This window comes from Pinus tabuliformis, chromosome 1_1, assembly GCF_031772625.1.
Source record: "Pinus tabuliformis cultivar Carrire ecotype Pingquan chromosome 1_1, CPIR1, whole genome shotgun sequence".
Taxonomy (NCBI): Eukaryota; Viridiplantae; Streptophyta; class Pinopsida; order Pinales; family Pinaceae; genus Pinus; species Pinus tabuliformis.
The window spans coordinates 970881662-970902078 of record NC_142297.1 but is presented as its reverse complement, the minus strand read 5'-3'; the positions used below and the strand labels follow the sequence as shown (position 1 = coordinate 970902078).

Sequence of the window (20417 nt, the reverse complement as noted above, 5' to 3'; positions counted from 1 at the left end):
TACAGGTTGCTCCCCTTTGCACCTGCGTTGGTTCTAGAAATTTGGGAAAAAGAGAGAAATTTTGGAAGCTTCCTCTTCTAGAAGCTTCCAAAATTTGTTACAACTATTTACCTCAGATAAAACATTCGAATCCTATCCTACCCTACTTTCAAGTTTTCATCTCTTATCTTTTGATCCCATCAGCCAATCAAAGGTGGATCTAAAACCTTAGATTGGTAATTGGATAAGAACTCCCAACTTACCCCACTCCTTTATATATTTACAACCTTCCATGTGCAAGGGGTTAGATTTTGGAGAGCATTTTTATTGTTTTGTTGTTGTCGTGAGAGGTTTCATTTCATGCATTTAAGGTGATTGGAGGTGCACATTGTGATAAGGAAATGACAAGTCAGCCTTGGAGGAGCTCTTCTACAAGATCAACACCTAAAAATGGTTGTAAAATCCTTCCATTTATATTAATACAAATAATTCCTTGTTTTCCTATATGTGATGTTGTTATTTCATATATTTCAATACCATGTTGATCTATTGAATAGAGTATTTAGATGATACTGCATATATCGTGTAGTTTCTTAGCTTGTGTTATCTGACTGTGCAGGTTCTAATTGTGGCAATCGAAGCTAGAATTGGATAATTCAAGTTAAAGGAGCAAAGCCCGTGACAGATTCTAGGTAATATTTATTCCGTCATCTATTCACTTTAAGGAAAGCATTGGGTTCCTTGTTTCTTTATTGTTCTAGGTTAGCCACCAAGCCTAGGGGAGATACTTTTGTCCGCAATCGTAAATCTCTTATAACATTTTCGAATGCCTTCCTTTGAACAAAAGTTTTAATATCATTCAACACATATTCACCTCCATTATCACTCCTGAGAGCCTACACTTTCTTTCCAGATTCTTTCTCAACAAGTTATTTATATTCAATAAACTTAAAGAATGTCTAGTCTTTCTTCTGCATGAAGAAGATCCAACAATTCCATGAGAAATCATCTACAAATATAACATAATACTTATGCTTGGCAGTGGAGGCTATCGAGAAAGGTCTGCATACATCATAATGGATCCTTTCAAGGAATTCTTGTACTTTACTGTCCTTATCATTGAAGGTATCTTTTTTTTACTTCCCAAGATACACCCTTTGCATGTATCATGTTTGTCTAGTGCTCATTTGGGGAGTCCCACGGTAATATATTGCATGATATTCAAAGCACCATGATGAAAATGGCCAAGTCTTCTATGCCATAATTCATTGACATCTCGATTCTTCACCTTCTCTTCTTTTGTGCTCAATGCTACACAATCTTCCACATATAATTTGTAGAGGTTCTTCACTCGAACCCCTATCTGCTTCACTTGTCCCATGGCAATATGTCTTAGGAAATCCTTCCCTTTGTTGAATATCACATCATAGCCATGGTTTTCCAACACCGCTATAGAAACTAGGTTCTTCTTCGAACCCGATACAAACATCACATCCTTGAGCCTGAGAGGGGAGCTAGACCCACTCTTAAAAGTAACGGTACCAATATTGATTTCATTGTACCTTCCATCATCTCTCATATCGATGTGGATTTGGAGATCCTTCTCCTCCAAGTCAATGAAAATTTCTTTGTTCCCCGTCACGTGGAATGAGGCACCACTATCTAGATACCACATGCTCCCCATCGCTATGATTTCCATGCATGCAATGAGGGTGAAGTCCAAGTCGAATTGTGATGCCAACACTTCACCTGTTGCTCCTCCTGAGGGCTTCTTTCCCACCTTCTTGTGTGGACACTTTTTTGCACGGTGTCCAAGTTCATGATAGTGAAATCACTTGATTTTCGACAACTCTTTCTTCTTCCCCCCTTGACCAGATTCTACTTTGGATTGAGATTTCTTCACTTTACCTTTCTTTTTCTTCCCAACCAAGGCACAGTTCTCCTCATCCTCACACTTGGATGAAGTCCCATCTATGGTGTTCCACCTTATTTATCCTTGAACCAGATCTGACCAAATGCACTCCCAATTTGGTATCTTTTCGTTCTCATTTACCGAATCCTGGTAGTCGTGTTAGCTCTCGGAAAGGCCTAGAACTTCTAGGCTTACCAAATAATCATATACATGTTGGGTGTGTGTTATATTCTTTCCACAACTAGTGGGTATGTGTTTAACCTTTTTGGAGTAGCAGTCAATTGGATGAGCAAGAGACAGTCTGTAATGGCACTTTCAACTAAAGCAAGGAAGAAATTTGGTTGCAGAGATTGTGTTCAAGTATGGGGTTAGTGCAACATGATACAAGGATATACTGTGACAGCCAAAATGAAATTTTCTTGGCAAAGAACTGAGCTTATCATTCAAAGACAAAGAACATTGATGTTCAGTATCACTTTGTGAGGGATATGGTTGAGGACAAAAAGGTGTTGCTTGTAAAGGTGGAAACTTTGAAGAATGTTGCACATGCATTGAAAAAGTATGTGAGCACTAAGAAGTTTTCTTGTTGTAGAGAAACAATGGGAATTGCAGGGTTGGACCAATGACTAAGCTCTCATGTGGCCCCCTATGTGGAAAAGAAAACAACAGGTGGGATAATGTTGGGTGTGTGTTATATTCTTTCCACGACTAGTCACATGTCCGGGGGGTGATAGCCTCCCCTGTTCGTTGCGTTGAGCACAGTAGGGGGGTGGTAGACCCCCTACATGGGGTTCAAGGAAGCATCTTGGAAATATTTTTTGGACCTTATAATAGGTGGGTGAACCTACCTATGGTTTTGTGCATGGGTTTTGCACATGGTTTTGGGCATGACGGTTTTCTTCCCATGGTATTTTGTAGATTTGATCAAGGGAACTATGGTTATGTTCTAATCCAGGGTTAATGGATTGGGGTTTATGAATGCTTCAAAATGCATATATATGTAGAGTAACATTGAAAGGAACATAATGAAAAATCAATTCGTTGGTCCCAGTTTTGGGATCCAAGGAAAATCTCTATGTATATTTGTTTTAGGGTCTCGTTGTTGTATATTTATATTTAAAAATCTGTTTACAGGTAATTTCTATACAGGGTGAAAACCTACACTAAAATTGTAACACCAACACTCCCAAGTTCATCACAATAGTGTGTGAACTTGCTCAGGTACTGTGGTATATTTTGTCCCTTCTCCATCTTAATACTCCGAAGCTTGTCCTTGAGTGCCAGCTTCCTTTGGTCACTAGTGTTCTAGAAAAAAAAATTCAATGCTTGCCACATTGCATATAGAGTCTTTTTCCCATGGAGATTAGAGACAATATGGTCTTGTACTCCCTCCAATATGATCCTCCTCACCTTGGCTACACATTTCTTCCATTCTACTAGATCTTGAGCATCAATTGTTGTCGGTTTCGGGATATCATTATCTACAAATTTCTTCAACCCATTATCTTCCAGCACTGCCTCCATCCAGTCCTTCCAAGAAACACAATTCAGGCCACCCTCAAGGTGATACTCGAGTCTTAGTTCATAGAAATCCATCCTGCTAGCTCTGAAGAATCGATCCTACAAATTCGATCCTCCTCCAAAGAAAAATTTGAATTCTCTTCTCTATTGTGAATCCTGCTTTGATACCATGTAGAAATTACTATGTAGTTTCAAAATTTCTCATGTAATTTACTAAAACATAAGACTCAAATCTACTCCGCTCATCTGCGAAAAGAAATTAACATCAAGAACACAAATCATAAACATGCATCAAGATTCAACACACATACACAGAGATTTATATAAGGGAAAGAAATTTCTCAAACCCCTTTATATCTGTATTGCATTAATCAAAGAATAGAGATAAATACACATGCTTTCTCGAACCTGAGCACACCCTTCACTAGTATAATCTATCTCACTACTTCACTAACTGACTCTGGCCAATTTCGCAGCCTGTCAAGCTCCCTATTTTCTTGCATTATTCCTTGATGAATTATCCCCTATTAATTAGGAAATTCCTCAATCTAGATTGTGCAGTTCCTTTAGGTTGATCTCTGACTGCATGCACCATCTGTACAACTTAGAATTTTTTACAACTGATAGTACACTACCCTTGAACTGATACCTCAACTGGATAACTCGAGTTCTCTGCATGCATCAATTATTTTGGGTTGATTGATTAAGTATCTGGTTGATCACTACAGTGAGTTGAAGTTCCACTTCCACTCTTAGACCTTCCACTAGTTCCTCTTTCAGTTAGAACTAGTTTAACTAATCTTGACAAAATTTAATTGAAATAGATTGCTTGAATTTAGAAATCAATCATATTGAACTAAACTCAAGTGTCTCCAACTCGAATTAGCTAAGTTAACTGAGTGACAAATTCCATGTCACCTCAGTTAAATACCTCCAAGTATTTTGCTGAGATGGAAATTCAAATTCTGATCTAGTTTGAGCAAGGAAAATTCAAAACTAGATTTTCTTGTTGCATTTTCAATAATCTAAACAAAAATAATGACATAAAGGAGCATCATATATTGAAAAATACATAGCTTCAATGAGAGGTGGTCATCTCCCTCTTGAACCAACCTTCAGGAGCCATCACTTTCCATTGTCCATTTCTTTCCTTCAATATATATTCATCAACTTCATCAGCAACCAATCCTAATACATACTATCACATCTAGGGATTCATCAAATCTGTTACAAGTGCTTGAGCATATTCACATTGACCATGTTAGGGTTTCTAGATTTCATATCTCAAATCTTTGCTATAAACCAAGGTTTCTTTCAAACCCTAACCTCGTAACATCCATCAAATCCTAATAATCAAATTCCCCAGGGTTTCCTTCAAACCCTAAAATTCTCTGAGGTATTCTCCATCCTCTCTTGCTTCCATCAACAATGTCTTCATAGGGGTGATCTTCATGATTTTTCTTCAACCCATCTCTGATAACATGTTAATTTTTCTTAGGGCTATATTGTTATTTCCTTTAATAATTGTTTTTCTTCATTTTTCACATTAAATTTACCCCATAACATCAGAACATTATTTAGATTTACATCACTATTCAATAACATATGAAACTATGTAGAAAGAACAATAACATCATCATTCATGCAGTGGAACAAAAAAGAACAATAGAAGAAAATCATTCACATATAGAGACACTAGGATTGGTTGGAGACCACGACAAAATCCCTTCAAATTCTTCTTCTTATTAGAATTTCATTGAATGATTCAGAAAAAGAGAGTACAATGATCCATATCTTCATCCATACAACTGTCCAACAAAATCAACTCAAAAACAACCATGAAATGAACCCAACAATGCTCATACTAAAAACTTTGATTTTGAAGCCTGTAATGAGCTACCACTACCTACAGTCAACTACCGAACACTGCATGCAATGAGCGAAAACTTTGGATAACTGAAAACCGATATTTAGGTCTCGGTTGCATGGAAGAGGAATCATGCGTGCAACTTGGAGGTTCCATTCAATCCCTTGAACTTGTAATCCAATGACTGTGGTCGAAGTCAACCTTTGGAAAGCCAATGATTGTGATTTTGAAACCCTAGATGCCAGTCGCATAGAGGAGATGTTGTGTGTGCAACTGAGATGCTTTGGTCGCATGGATGAGCCATCCAACGAGCGACTGTGGTCAATTTCTTCCTGTATCATCTGTGATCGAGGCCCAAAACCTTAAAAAAGAGATGCAAGCTTCAGACCTTGCAATTTCATCTTTGAGCGAACCCATTCCTCTGCGGACGTGCCTCAGACCTGTGCGAGCCAAAACCAGGAAAGAGAATAGAAGAGTGTCTCATGATGATGCCCAAATGAGGTAGAGGTCACTTGTGTTTATAGCCTACCAAGGGTGTCCACTTTGCTTTAGGGCCGACTTGATTAAATTTGCACATGTGGGCTTATACTTCAAAAATACACTTTCCCTTTTCTAAATTAGATGATCTTTAGGTCGATTTTGGTCCTCTCAAAAAGATGAATTCAATGCAATCATTATCTCCACCAAATGAGTTGTCCAATGTGAAATTTGACCTTGGTTTCATAATTTAACAAGATATTGGTATTTATGCTCGATTTCCAAATCATCTCCACACCTAAATTTTCGAAAAGTATAAAAAATAGTTCCTAACTAAGTTTTTTAAATGAATCTAAATGAACGTGAAATGCTTGATTTATCTCCAAAAACTCTTATATATTTAATAGGACTACATTTTAAAGAACAAAAATGAATCTTCGTGGAAAATATTATGGTGAAATTATAAACACTTGTCACAAAAAATTTGGTAGAATGGTATGGAAATGGATTCAATGTAAAAATGAATTATAAAACATCATGAATTATAAAATATTACTGGTTAATTCATCTATTGGATAGAAGAATGATGGACTCATCATCTATTGGATAGAAGAATGATGGACTCACAATGAGATGGTATTATCAAGATAAGTTTGATCTCAATTAAATGCTTTTTAGAATAATTTAATTCCCAAAAATGATTTTCACCCTCAACTCCTTATGAGGTTTGAACCTCAAATATAATAGAGACCAAACCCCACTCAAACCAACTAATTTACACCTTATAAATAACTTAAAATTTTAATTGTCTAAGTCATATCCTCTTTATTATTTATATATATAATTTTTTTTTATAGATTATAAATATAAATAATTATAAATTTATATAATAAAAATTCCTAATTACTAATATTAATTTTTTATTATTTATATATATAATTAAAATAAAATTATAGATTTAATAATATTGTAAAATATTTCCATAATTAATAAATATTTGTATATTTCAAAATCAAAATTATTTTAAATATAAATATTTAATAATTTATTATTTTAAATATATTACTCTAATAAATAATAAAATTAATATATTAAAATTTAATAAAAATAATTAAATTTTAGATAAAATGATACAAGTAAAAGTTTTTAACTAAAAGGTATGTTGATTATGAAGGGCAAAACTCATAATCCATGTTATGCGTATAAAATCATAAACATTATAAAACAAATTTTTTATAAATATTTAATAATTTATTATTTTAAACATATTACTCTAATAAATAATAAAATTAATATATTAAAATTTAATAAAAATAATTAAATTTTGGATAAAATGATACAAGTAAAAGTTTTTAACTAAAAGGTATGTTGATTATGAAGGGCAAAACTCATAATCCATGTTATTCGTATAAAATCATAAACATTATAAAACAAATTTGTTTTTAAATAAAAAGTTGTTGGGATATTTAACTTTTAATGAGAAGAATTAAAATTCCAAAAAGTAAAATGATGTATATTTTTGAAAAATATACTAAATGCCAAAATATTAATCACTAAAAAGGACCTCGACTAAAAGTCTAAAAAAGTCATTCACTTGGCATATATAGAAATATCGTTAAACCAATAACAAAATCCGGGAAAATCTTTTATTGCAGCTTTCTTCCATGCTTTTATTCGAAGTGATACAGAGTGTCTAATTACTCACAATACATAGTAACTTTAACAAACAAGGTCACATAGCTAGCGTTCCTGCCACTTGGTTTAATAAAATATTTTAATGTCACAATGTGTTATATATACTCCAAACAATAATAAAATTGTAAAATGAATTATATGAATATTTGTTTAACATTTATTATTATTATTATTTTTAATATAATTAAACATTTATTCCATAGATAAAGGTTATATATATATATAATTGACATTGAATAGAATGATAACAAGTTAATAATTATTTATTTAATATTGAATGATGATAATTTTTTTTATATAATGTTCATATTATAGTATACATGTCATGTCATTAGAGTATAGATTGGTACAAATTGTATACATGTTTGTTTGTAAATTAAAAAATAAAATCCTTAAAAATTGTCTATTACACAGATGCCAAAAATGCAAGGGTTCAGTTATTTCTTATCATATAGAAAATTTGTAAGAATTTAGTCCAGGTAGACCATACATTTCATTTCATTTTTGGTGAGAGAGAGGTGTGAGGAAGGCGTTGGAGAAAGGCCATCCTGAAATAGCGGATGTGGCAAAGCCCTTCACAATCGCAATTTACAGATTGGCCTTACCAATTTCCGCATGGTCCCACTCTTTACCCTCGCCAACGGAGGTTTGCATTTACTCGCCGAAGTAGGGAAGTATTAAACTCTTTAGCTTTTGTAGTGCAAAATAATCTTAATGTACACGCCCGTATATAGCACGCATTATCTCAAAAACATGAATTAATTTCAAATTTGTTAATATTGATTTTTTTATATTTCATATTAACATTCGATGTTTTATCTTAAAAATCAAGAATATTTTAGATTGTTTATTTAGTGTTTCATTCATATTTATTAAATATTTTAGATTATTTGAATGGTGATGTATTGTAGTATATTTTTGTTTATTGAGTTTTTTAATAATATAGTATAATTTTGGTAAATATTTTAGTTTATTTTATTTTTAAATGATTATTGATTTAATTTTTTTTATTGGTTAAAAAATCAATGAAATTTGTATAATTAAAATAATTTCTATGAATTTATAATGAAATAGGAGTTTAATGATTTTAATAAAAATTTTGATCCGTTTTTTTTGTCATTTTTATAATAAGAATGTGGTTAAATATATAAATCACTTTATCTTAGAATTTTTATATACATAGAAATTAAATCATAATTATAAAATATTTATTACTATAATAATTAATTAATTAATTAATTTTTTTATTTTTTTATTTTTTATTTTTAGTTTTTAAGTGATAATTCTTTTATTGATTTAGGAATACTTTGTTTAATTTTTTTTAGCACAAGAATAAAATTTTAAAGAAAATCAATTAATTCTCACTTTTCTTAATGTCGTATAAACTAAATTTGATTTTAATGAACATTAACCATTATCATAATGATGAAATTTAATCATCTTTTTTTTCATCATACATTTCTTATAGGCTAAATGCTTCAAAACCTTTTACTATTAGTATTGCTCATATAAGTTAAGGAGGAACTAATAGTGGACATCATAATTGTAGAGCTCAACTGAATGCATTCTTTATATGAAAATTATGCAATCATTTTCCCATTTATTTATTGGGCATCAACCTCCTACTTCAACTTTATAACAATGGATTCATTCTTTATATGAAAATTATGCAATCATTTTCCCATTTATTGGGCATCAACCTCCTACTTCAACTTTATAACAATGGATTCATTCTTCTTCGATAAAGAAATGACAAATCTCTCTTTATTTTAAGTTTTTATTTTTTATTTTTTATCATTCAATTATTTGATCATATCAACTATTAGATAATTTTTACATGAGGTCCCTAGTGTTGGAGAAATACTGGGTTTCTTATAACACTTTAGACTCCATATTTTGATCTTAGCTATATGTGAATCACTTTCTAGGGCCCATAGTTCACTGGATGGGAAAACGGTTTGTTCTCTTCCTCATCATGATTAATTCTCAGAAATGACATGGTTTCTTGTTGTGATAAGGCTCAAAGGGAAAATTCTTTCTTAAATAGAGGCCCACTCCAATGTGCATCAGAATGCCAATTGCTAAGTCACAATTATTGGTATATTTTGCTTGTAGTATGTTAGATATATTCTTGAGTTATAATAGCAATACCAATGAGTTTTAGATTACGTTGATCTGAGAAAAAAGAAAAAGAAAAGAAAGACAACTACTTGTGTCAATTACTAAAGTGACAATGGATGCACATATTCTTAGTTTGCTAGAGGTTTGGTGGGACTAGTTATATATGCTCATATTTGTGTTGAGATAGATCTTAATAAAGATCTTCCAAACAAACTATTTATTAAATGGAAAAAATCTCATTACACTTAATTTTTCAATTATGAGAACATATAATTCTATGAATATGTTATTTTTTTAGAATATTTAAAAATTACATGTCCTATATTTATAGGAATCTTCCTCTTAACAAAAAAAATAAAAAAAAATCAATAATAATCATAGTAAATAGCAATAACTGTAAATACTTATAATTTTATTTATTTATTCCACATTACAAACTAATAGAAAACTTAAAGATTTTGTCTTTAAATGATATAATTGTGATGAGGAAAAAAAAAGCTTTATAGAACCAATCTAGATAAAAAAAATTATTTCTTTTAAATACCAACTCTTAGTTTGCAATTATTTTATGTGAATTCCTTTTGAATAAAATAAAAAAATGTTAATATAAAAACAGTAAAAGTACACCAAAAATAAATAAAATACAATATATTATTCTTTTCTTTTTAACTGTAACATGCATTCCAATCTTCCAATTTTTTTCAACAAGATTTGATTTGATTAAAAAAAAATGAAAAAAACATAAAGATGAACAAAGGTACGCTTGAGATAGAGGCCATGCGAAAATTGCGCATTCCTTTTGAATAAAATAAGATGTTAATATAAAAACAGTAAAAGTAGACTTTTCTTTTTAGCTGTAACATGCATTCCCATCTTCAATTTTTGGTTGCATTCCAATCTTCATTTTTTCGGACAAGATTTGATTTGATTAAAAAAATAAATGACAAAGACATAGAGGCCATGCGAAAATTGCGCATCCCCTAAAACCCTTTAGAACTATTGGGTGACTTTAAGATCGCGGATGAATTCGAGTGGCAAATTTGCCCAAATTTCTACTGTGATGGCAACTACCGGATTATTAGATTCTTTTTACAATTTCAAGTCACGGACGGCAAAATAATAAAGATGGTACGATTAAGATCATCTCTTTTCTTTTTTCATTTTCAGTACATGTACTTATAGATAGATGGGTATTCTTATTTCCGATTTTATTGTAAAATAAATATCCCCTGACATGGGTCCGATATAACACCATATAACACGCCGTGTGGTGATGAGAGAGAAAAAAACGCCCGACGTGTTATATGGTGTTATATCGGGCCCATGGGTCCGATATAACACCATATAACACGCCGTGTGGTGATGAGAGAGAAAAAAACGCCCGACGTGTTATATGGTGTTATATCGGGCCCATGTCAGGGGCATTTATTTTGCAATAGGGTCGGAAATAGGAATTCCCATAAATAGATAGTGGAGTCGCCCTGTCAATTACTTCGTTGGTATAAAGATGTTAGCACTCACAAGTTTTTCACTTTATCATGTTGAATACCTGTATGTTTGTAGGACCCACAATGTCAAATACATGAATCAATTACACACTGCTTTATAAAAAATTAATTAAAAAAAATGGACTTTTACATCGCTCAGAATAAAACATTAATTTGTTTATGCAAACTATTCAATTTAACACAATAAATATTTGATGGATTTAAAAAATATAAAATTGTCTTTAGTGTGATTTTCCCTGTCTAATTTCTCTAAAATCTCAAAGGAATTCATTAAAATCATAAGTTTGATGGGTAACCCCTCCACAATAAAATCCATATATACAGTGAAAAAAACTAGTTTAAATAACACAAATAAAGATTTCACCTCAAATTTTTCCACATAATTTCGACAATAAAAACTCCAAAAAATCCCACTAAAGACAACTCCTTTACATAGTATTCACAACACTACCCCCATAAAATAAATACATGTCGATATTATTTAACTCTACATCCTCAAATTTTTTGTTTATAACTTACATTATTAAATACAACATATTAATTTTATTTTAAAAATTTGAATGAATTACACCCCTTTTTTATTATTTTTATTATAAAGTAATTGAACTCTTTTTACTTTTAAATCTTTGTTCTCTTTTCCTATATTAGAGAAAATATAAGATTTTTGTTTTTATTTTAAATTACTTTTTTTCTCTAAATAAATTTGTTATAAAATGACCTCACTTAACTTATGTTACTTCATATGGATATTGAAATATTTATTTTATGGCTTAGAGTGGTTTTTAATATCAATTTTATCTAGTGAACACACATAAAAGCTAATTGAACATGTATAGTCATGATTATTATTATTTTTTTTACTTGTTATAAAATGACCTGAGTTAAATTATGTTACTTTATATGGATATTGAAATATTTAATTTATGGCTTAGAGTGTCATTTACGTTATATTATTGGTTTTTAATATTGAACACAAATAAAAACTAATTAAACATGTATAGTCATAATTTATTTATTTATTTATTTATTTATTTTTTTTTTTTTTTCAGTATTATTTTTTTCGCTTACTAAATAAAAACTAATTAAACATGTATAGTCATAATTTTTTTTTTTTTTTTTTTTTTTCACAGTATTATTTTTTTCACTTACTAGTTCACAACCTAACTCCAAGAGCTTTGGGGATTCAACCTTGTGACCTCCCATTGGCGAGGTACTTGATGTGACCGATTGAACTAACTCTTTGGGATATTGTCATTATTATTTTGTATTATATGTGACTTCATATTTTTATTTAGAGAATATTAATGCATCTCAGAGTCAAATACTCTTTCATATATATATATATATAGTTATTAATATAATTTTAGGTAGGTATTAAAATGTTATTAATATGGTGAAGAAACATAACAATAATAATAATATTAAAATAATTTTTTTTTTTTTTTTTAATTATTATTATTTTTTTTAAATTTTATATAAAATTATATTAATAAATATGTATTTTAGAGCATTTATTTATGAAAGAGGGTAATAGTGAAATATTTTCACCACATCTAAGTTTACGAAACATGTAAGTGAGAATGTAATTATGGATGTTTCATTATAATTTTAATTAAAACTAACTATATATATATATATATATATATATATATATATATATATATTCATTTTTGCTTTTTATTATAATTAATATAAAACAAATCAAGATAACGGTGAAATATTTTGGCTGCACTTAAATTTATTAAAAGAGTAGGTAAAAATGTAATTATAGATGTTTCATTATGATTTTAATTAAAATCAACCATATATATATATATATATATATTTTTTTTTTTCCGAAGAAAAAAACAAAACTTTTCATTAGCATAATAAAAAGTTTTACATTCTGTTTGGATCACTATCATAGTAATTGGCTCGGCTAGAGCTGTTCCCAACTGGCTGTAAGCCTTTTGTGCTTCAAAAAAGCATAACAAACTGACTCAGTCAAGCATGACTGTCCGTCACTATCCCTCTTCCTGAGCTTTTGAAACAAAAAACATTTTTTAAAAAGCACGACTTGGGGTCTCCTTCTATGAAGGAAAACAACCCCATATATCAAGCTGGTGCATATAATTTGTCGACTGTGTGGAGTATAATAATGTTTAGATACAGTTCTTAGGAGGCTGAAACAGATATATACAAAAATATATGATGACAGAGTCTTTAAAACATGAAAATACACAAAACTGTAAGTGTAAAAAGGAAGGAGAGGAATCCCCGCTCAAAGAGGAGGTGCGAAAGGGGGCTGATGAGATGTGGTTTGTTGCCCCTGGAAGAATTCCTCTATCGACCATCCGCCCAAAACCTGTTGTAAGCCAGCTTTAGAAAGCTGATCGGCTTCTTCATTATTCTCCCTGTAGATATGACAAATATGAAAACTGTTAAAAGAGGACTTTAATAACACAATTTCTTCTAACAAAGGCTTTAAAGTCTGATTTTGACATGATGCATTTCCATTGACCCATTTGATGACATTTTGTGAATCGCCAAAGATTTGTATAGTGAAAATGTTCCTCTGAAGAAGCCAGCAAAGCAAAAGATGTAAAGCAGACAACTCGGCAAAGTTATTAGTCCCGGAGCCCAAACCAACAGAAGCTTTAAGATAATGTTCAGCGGATATATGAATGCTCATCCCAGCGCCAGCCCTATTATTCTGGGATGCTCCATCAAAAAAAGCCCAAGGAATGCCTTCCCTGATAATAAAGGGCTTGTCACGGATTGGGGGATTTTTCACTTCGGGGGCTGGAATAGCTGAGTAGATTGCTGCGCAATTAGAAGCAATAACAGATGAGGGGGTGGTTTTATCTTGGAAGATGCTATTGTTTCTCGCTAGCCATACACCCCAGAAGAAAATGAGAGGCAGGTTTCTCAAAGTTCCATCCGGGTGTTTCTGCCACCAATTTCTCCATGCAACTTCCAGAGGTTCAGACCCCCACTGAGCTTTAATATTGAGCAGAACTGTAAGCTCATCCCATATCTTTAAAGAGACAGTGCAAGATGTAAAAAGATGTCTAATAGATTCCTCATCTGATTTGCATAAGGGGCATCTTCCTGGACCGATAAGGTATCTCGCTTGTAGTCTATCCCAGGTTGGAATTTTTCCTTTCAGCATACACCAAAGGAAGAGCCTGGCCTTTGCCGGACTTGACAGTTTCCAAATGCTTTTAGACCACCACTCAGGGATATCCCATCCTTTCTGTTTCATTAGGAAGGAGTATCCTTCTTTGGGATAGTAATCTCCAGTTTTACCCAAAGCCCAGTTCAGCTTATCAGGTTCGTCTTTGAGTCTAACATGTGAACGGTGGAGTTCTTGGATGAAAGAGGCCCATTCATTCTTCCATCTGATATTTAAACCTAATTCTTCATCATTTTTCCATGCCTGACCCCATATAGTAGATTGGCCAACTTTCTCCACCTGATTTAGAGTGACTATTCCTTTACTATCAAGGTGTCTAAGGAGACCTAGAGACAGAGCATAAGCTTCATTGCATCCCACCCAAGGGTCCCTTCCAACTCTGATGTGACTACCATCTCCGACTTTCCAGGCAAGGCCTTGTTCTATCACTGAGAAAGCTTCCAGCGTAGCCTTCCAAATGACATATATGTTCTTCTGTTTCTTTTGATGACTTCGGATCCAGTCTTCTAAAGGGATTGGGTCTATGTACTTCCTTTTAACAACCTTTGTCCAGAGATTCTCCATCGATATTAACCTCCACCCAGACTTTGCTGCCAGAGACAAACTGAACTCGGGGAGTCTTTTGATTCCCCATCCTCCCCATTCTTTAGGTCTTGCAATCTTATCCCAAGCCACACATGGAAGAACCGATGAGTCCTTTGCAGAACCTGCCCATAAGAATCTACTGCATATCTTCCTGATTTTCTCCAACACTCCTTTAGGGACCCAAGTTAGAGCAGCCCAGTAAACTGGGATGGCTAACAGGACTGATTTGAGGAGTGTCAATCTGCCTGCTCTGGAAAGCCACCTGAAACTCCAGTGATTTATTCTGGCTTCAATCTTTGCAATGAGCCAGTGCCAATCCTCTTTCTTGTAGGCTACTGGCTTTAACCAGAACCCCAAATATTTAAAGGGAATGTCCAGAGGCTGAAGAGGAAAAGTAAAAAGATTGGTTATTCTTTCTCTTTCCCTTCTGTCAAGATCTGCTGCACATATTTGAGACTTTCTAGTGTTTATCTGCATTCCAGTGGCTTTCAGAAAGAGATCAAAAATACTTTTATACTCCTTAATTTCGTTAGATGAACCATTTGTAAAAATCAGAATGTCATCGACAAAAAGCAAATGAGTGATAAAGAGGTTGATTGCTACCTCGATACCTTTTACCTTCCCTTCTCTTCTGGCCTTGTGGATCAATCTGCTCAGACCTTCTGCCACTAACAGGAACAGGAGCGGCGATAAGGGGCAACCTTGCCTGAGACCTCTTTGGCTGTTGAAAAAAGGGGAAGCAAAGCCATTGATCAGAACTACAAAACTGACACTTGTGATGCAACCCATAATCTAGCTGGTGAAAGAGTAGTTGAAGCCCAGATGAGTCAGCATCATTTGCAAATAAAGCCAATTGATGTGGTCATAGGCTTTGGATAAATCTATTTTTAAGACCGCTCCCTTCATTTTCTTTTGCCTGACACTATGGATGACCTCCTGTGCTACCCCAATTGCTTCATGAATTTGCCTGCCATCTAGGAACCCAAACTGTTCCATTGATATGTTCCTAGACAAAATAGGAAAGATTCGGATAGCAATCACTTTTGCTATGATTTTATAAATACAATTGCACAGGGAAATCGGCCTGAAGTCTTCAAAGTTTCCCGAGTCATCTTTCTTTGGAATGAGGGCTATAAAGGTGGAATTAAAAGGCCTGTAGACCTCTCCCTTCAGTCTTGATTCTTCTATTACATCAGTGATTTCAGAACCAATCAGGTCAAAAAAGAAGAGGAAAAGTTCAATAGTCCATCCATCAGGGCCAGGACTCTTGTCTTTTGCCATGATTTTCATTGCTGCTTCAACCTCCTCCTTGGAAACAGGTATAGAAAGGTCCTCTGCTTCTTCCTCCTCCACAAACCTCGGGAAACACTGAGCTGTTCTAAGGACTTCAACAATAGTAGCCTCCCCTGAATCAGTGAAAATTCTTTCAAAATTCCTCTTTCCTGAGCTTGAAAGATCAGAGAAAGAGCTGACCTCCCTCCCTTCTTCATCTTTAAGGCTCCAAATGGTGTTTACTGATTTCCTTCCTTTTGCATAGTTATGAAAAAACCTGGTATTTTCATCACCAGATTTTAACCATATTTCCCGGCTCTTAATTCTCCATTCTTCCTCCTTGTCTAAAAGAATTTTATTTTGAAGCTTCTCCAGATGAAGAATTCTATCTTTTAAAGACTGCGACTGATAGCCATCCTCCTCAGTGCTCTCCAACATCTTCAATTCCTCCCTGATTTTGAATAGATCTTCATTTTGTTTCATCTTCCTATCTTTTGCCCACGATATGGTTGCTTTTTTTAGTCTCTTAAGGTTCTCCATGAATAGAAAGCCTTTATCCTCTCTTGCATTATTGCCCGGGTGAATCCAAGTATCTTTGAAAAGAGTGCTAAAGGAAGGATCTTGAAGCCATGAAGGGTTGAATTTAAAGGGTGCCGGAGGCTTTGGGGGAGGGAAGGCTATATCCAGAAAGATCGGAAAATGATCAGAATTACCAATTTCCTCCACCCACTGTCTAAAAATAGGAGCATTTGATATGAGAGCCTCGGAGAGAAGAAAACGATCTAGTCTCTTGGCTATCCGATCCTCCCCTACTCTTCTATTCCTCCAAGTGGGCTTGAGCTTTTTTAGAGATGGATATGTGAAGTGATGTTCTTCAAGGAAATTATGAAAGAAATCCGACAAGGGATCCTCCCTGGCTGAGGGTCCCCAAGCCTCAGCTCTACCAATAGAAAAATTCAGATCACCTCCCACAATCAACATGGAGGACTTCATAAAAGATTTTGCCATCAGATCTACCCAGAACGATTCTCTTCCTTGGCAAGGACCATAGATGTTTACAATGGAAAAGGGACGGGGGAAGACAGGTGTGAGGACCTCCATACCCAAAACTTGCTTAGTCCCCCACTGATTGATTACTTTAATTCTTCCTTCTTTGTAGCCTATTGCAAGACCCCCTGAGTGGCCAGATGAATCAATGGCAGAAAAAACCCATCCCGGTAAGAGGGTCTTTAGCATAACTTCCACCTCAGACCCCTTCCCTAGAGTTTCTTGGAGAAAAACAATGTCTTCTTTAGAGTTTAGAATCCAATCTCGCAAGGCCAATTTTTTGGGTTTATTGGCTAACCCTCTGCAATTCCATGATGACAAAATCATTTGATAACCTGGTCAGGGGTCTGCACAACTCTAAGAACCCCGGGAATTGAGTATTGTTTTCCATCGGCCACGTCCAACTTGGCTTTCAACTTTGCCTTTGAAAGGTCCGATTTCCTACCTCTCTTATTCTTTGCTGAGCTAAGGCTAAGAGATTGTCCTAAACCCCCAGCAGCAACAGGCAGTCCAGATTTCCCCCCCATGGATCTTAGGTTATAAGGGCAAGGGTTATGGGATGGAGGGGAAGCCAGAGGAGGCCACTTCTCTTCACTATTCAAATCTAGGGATGGTAATGCATCCGAGATAGAGTCAATATCAGACTTGTTTTTAGGAATTGCATCATTTTCATTATGGCCCGAAATATGTAAGGGAAAAACAGAAGGAGAATTTTTCACAGAATTTGAAATATGCTCAGGATTTTGAAGGGAGATAGAAGGAGATCCTGAGCACATACCCTTATCCTGCTCGCTGTCGGGTTGGTGTTCTACCGATGCATCCTTGGCGTTCTCCTCCATTGGTACCGTCCTCAGAGAATCATTTAACCGGGTCGCCTCGTGGAGTTGGGGTTCTTCCATTGCTGGCTCTTTCATGATCTCCTCAGTCTCCATGTCTTCCACTGCCCGACTCGCATTTCCTGCTCTGTCCTGGGGAGGGGGAACCCGATTGAAAGTAAATTCTCTAGTAACAGGGTTCCTGCGGAATCTTCTCCTTCGTCTGAACAGAGGGCAATCCTTGGCAAGGTGCCCATACTCATGGCAGCTATGACACCGAAAGGGCAAGTGTTCATAGTCGAGGAGCTGCTCAAAAACGTACTCTTTATACTGTAAATTGATCTTTTGAGGAAGGCCGCCGCTCGGATTGAGACTCACCAGGATACGGGCCATTGCCCTGTTCTTCGTTTTCAGAAAAGAGATATCGGCCTCCAGGAATGTGCCCAATCTATTACCGATAGCTTTGAACACAGCTTCAGTCCATAAAAACGACGGGAGGCCCGGGGCCCTCACCCACACTGGAACTTCGTCTGTTCTTTCTTTGATAGCATCGAAGAGGGGGCTCCAATGCTTCAACAAGACCGGGATACTCCCTATGCTCCAATTACGCTCCAAAACCCATTCTGCATCTCTCTTTTCCTCGAAGCGAAGCATAAACCAACCTTTGGCTAAACATTGGGCCTCAAAAGGAAGAGGGCTTTCCGAAAAGAAAACTTGTTCACCCCACGCTTGAATAAATTCTGACGAGAACTTCTTTCCTCTTACCCTTCCAACAAGGGTGCTTTCCGCTATTTCCAGAGATTCTTCAATGGAGATTTCCATGCCTAACACTAAATTCCCTACCAATTCCTGAGAACCAATCGGCCCTTGGGGTTTTCGCTTCTCACCTTTTCTCCTTGAGTCTTCAGCTGGTGCCCTGGTTTCTTTGGCTTCGCCCGTCCATTCTGGACCTTCTTGGACTGGATCCGCTGGTACATCTACCTCCGACTGTGGCTGAACAGGGGCCGAGAAAATAAAAGCTGGACTCCCAGAAGAAAGATGGGCTTGTTCCGGTTCATTGTAACCCCTCGACTCACCGGCGGGGTCGCCCTGATGACCCACAAAACCATCACCGGGGATATATTTTGGAACAGGGTCGACCTTTGACAGTGAAACCCTAGATAGCGAAGAAGCCCCGCCAGGAACCCTTCCAAAACCAAGACCCGAGGAAAGCCCCAAATTTCCTGTGTCCTCAAAACCCTTTAGAGAAAAATGCCGGATCGACCCAAGGTTATCCTTGTTTGCAGAAAGAAATGCGCCTGATGACGGCCCATCCTCCTCAGCTTCCCTATCCGGCAATTTGCATGAGACCTGGTGGCGAGGTTTGATGCTTTCCCTGTTCGAGCCGCTGCCTTGGATTAAAAAAGAAGGTTTTGTCTCCAGAGAGAAACCCGACTGCCTCGAAAGCTCATAAGCACCAAAAAAATGCTCAACATTTTGAACTGTGGGATCCTTACCCCACATAGATAGTATATCCTCTAGTTCTGGGTCCAAGTCCACCAACTCGCTCGGATTAACCATGGTTTAAAGATGCGTTCGAGGAAAACGATAGCTACAGACAAGGAAGAGGGATGCCTTCACCCGAGAAAACAGGAAACGAGAAAAGGCGAAGACCTGCAGTTTTACCCTTTGTGTAAATCCTTCACAGTAAAACATTACACCGACTGCCACCTCCAACTGCCAGTCATCCGTAGAAGGATCCCTACGCCTGCACCTGTACGAGAGCTGGGTTCCGCCTGCAGAAACTTACCCGTGACCCAAGCGAGGTTCCACCTGAAACCCTAGCCTCCAAACCCTAGTCGAACCCATTCCTGTGTTTGAACAGAGTTCAAAATTGGAGTTTTCGACTTAATTGATTATTAACAATTGAAGTGTATATATATATATATATATATATATATTCATTTTTCTTTTTCCTATAATCAATAATTTTGTTCTTTTAAAGAATTTATAAGTGATGAAATACAAACTTTTAAGAATTATGGTGTGACCTTTAATTTAATAAATCTATTAAAACATATTGATAAATTTCTCTCTCTGAACAACTCTCTTATGCTACATGTCTCATTTTGAACAGTTAATTTTGGTGTTAGATGATTGAAATATTTTTTTTTAAGAAGGGAGGGGCTAGTTCCCAAGTAGAAGCATTATAGGGTCCTCTTTTTATTACATTGTGCATTATAGGGTCCTCTTTTTATTACATTGTATATGTATCAGACAACACTGATAACAGTCACATCGAAGCCAAACATACAAGATGATTGAAATATTTTATCTACTATGAAATTGGAAATTAAAAACCGATATTAATGGGTTAAAATGTGTAACCAGATTTTGCCTTACAATATTTGTCCCCTTCACACATTCTCTCTCAATGGGAAGCAACAATTCTACATGCAGTGTT

At 35.0% G+C, this 20417-nt stretch overlaps 1 protein-coding gene across 1 annotated transcript; it reads right to left on the bottom strand.

Moving 5' to 3' along the window:
* Window positions 1-13340: 13340 nt before the first annotated feature.
* On the bottom strand, window positions 13341-17348 carry LOC149217742 (uncharacterized). The gene is made up of 2 exons (XM_089390337.1): window positions 15757-17348; window positions 13341-15561 (listed from the first exon to the last, which is right to left on the bottom strand). The coding sequence occupies exons 1-2, from the start codon at window positions 17346-17348 to the stop codon at window positions 13341-13343; spliced, it is 3813 nt and encodes a 1270-aa protein (XP_089246463.1).
* Between the last annotated feature and the right edge of the window lie 3069 nt (window positions 17349-20417).

Bases quoted from the DNA above. Each gene is read 5' to 3' on its own strand.
- LOC149217742 (XM_089390337.1), bottom strand. From the start codon at position 17,348: ATGCTAAAGACCCTCTTACCGGGATGGGTTTTTTCTGCCATTGATTCA. The intron at 15,562-15,756 runs GCAAAAGAAAAT...TTTTTTCAACAG, and splicing joins GAGGTCATCCATAGTGTCAG to CCAAAGAGGTCTCAGGCAAG.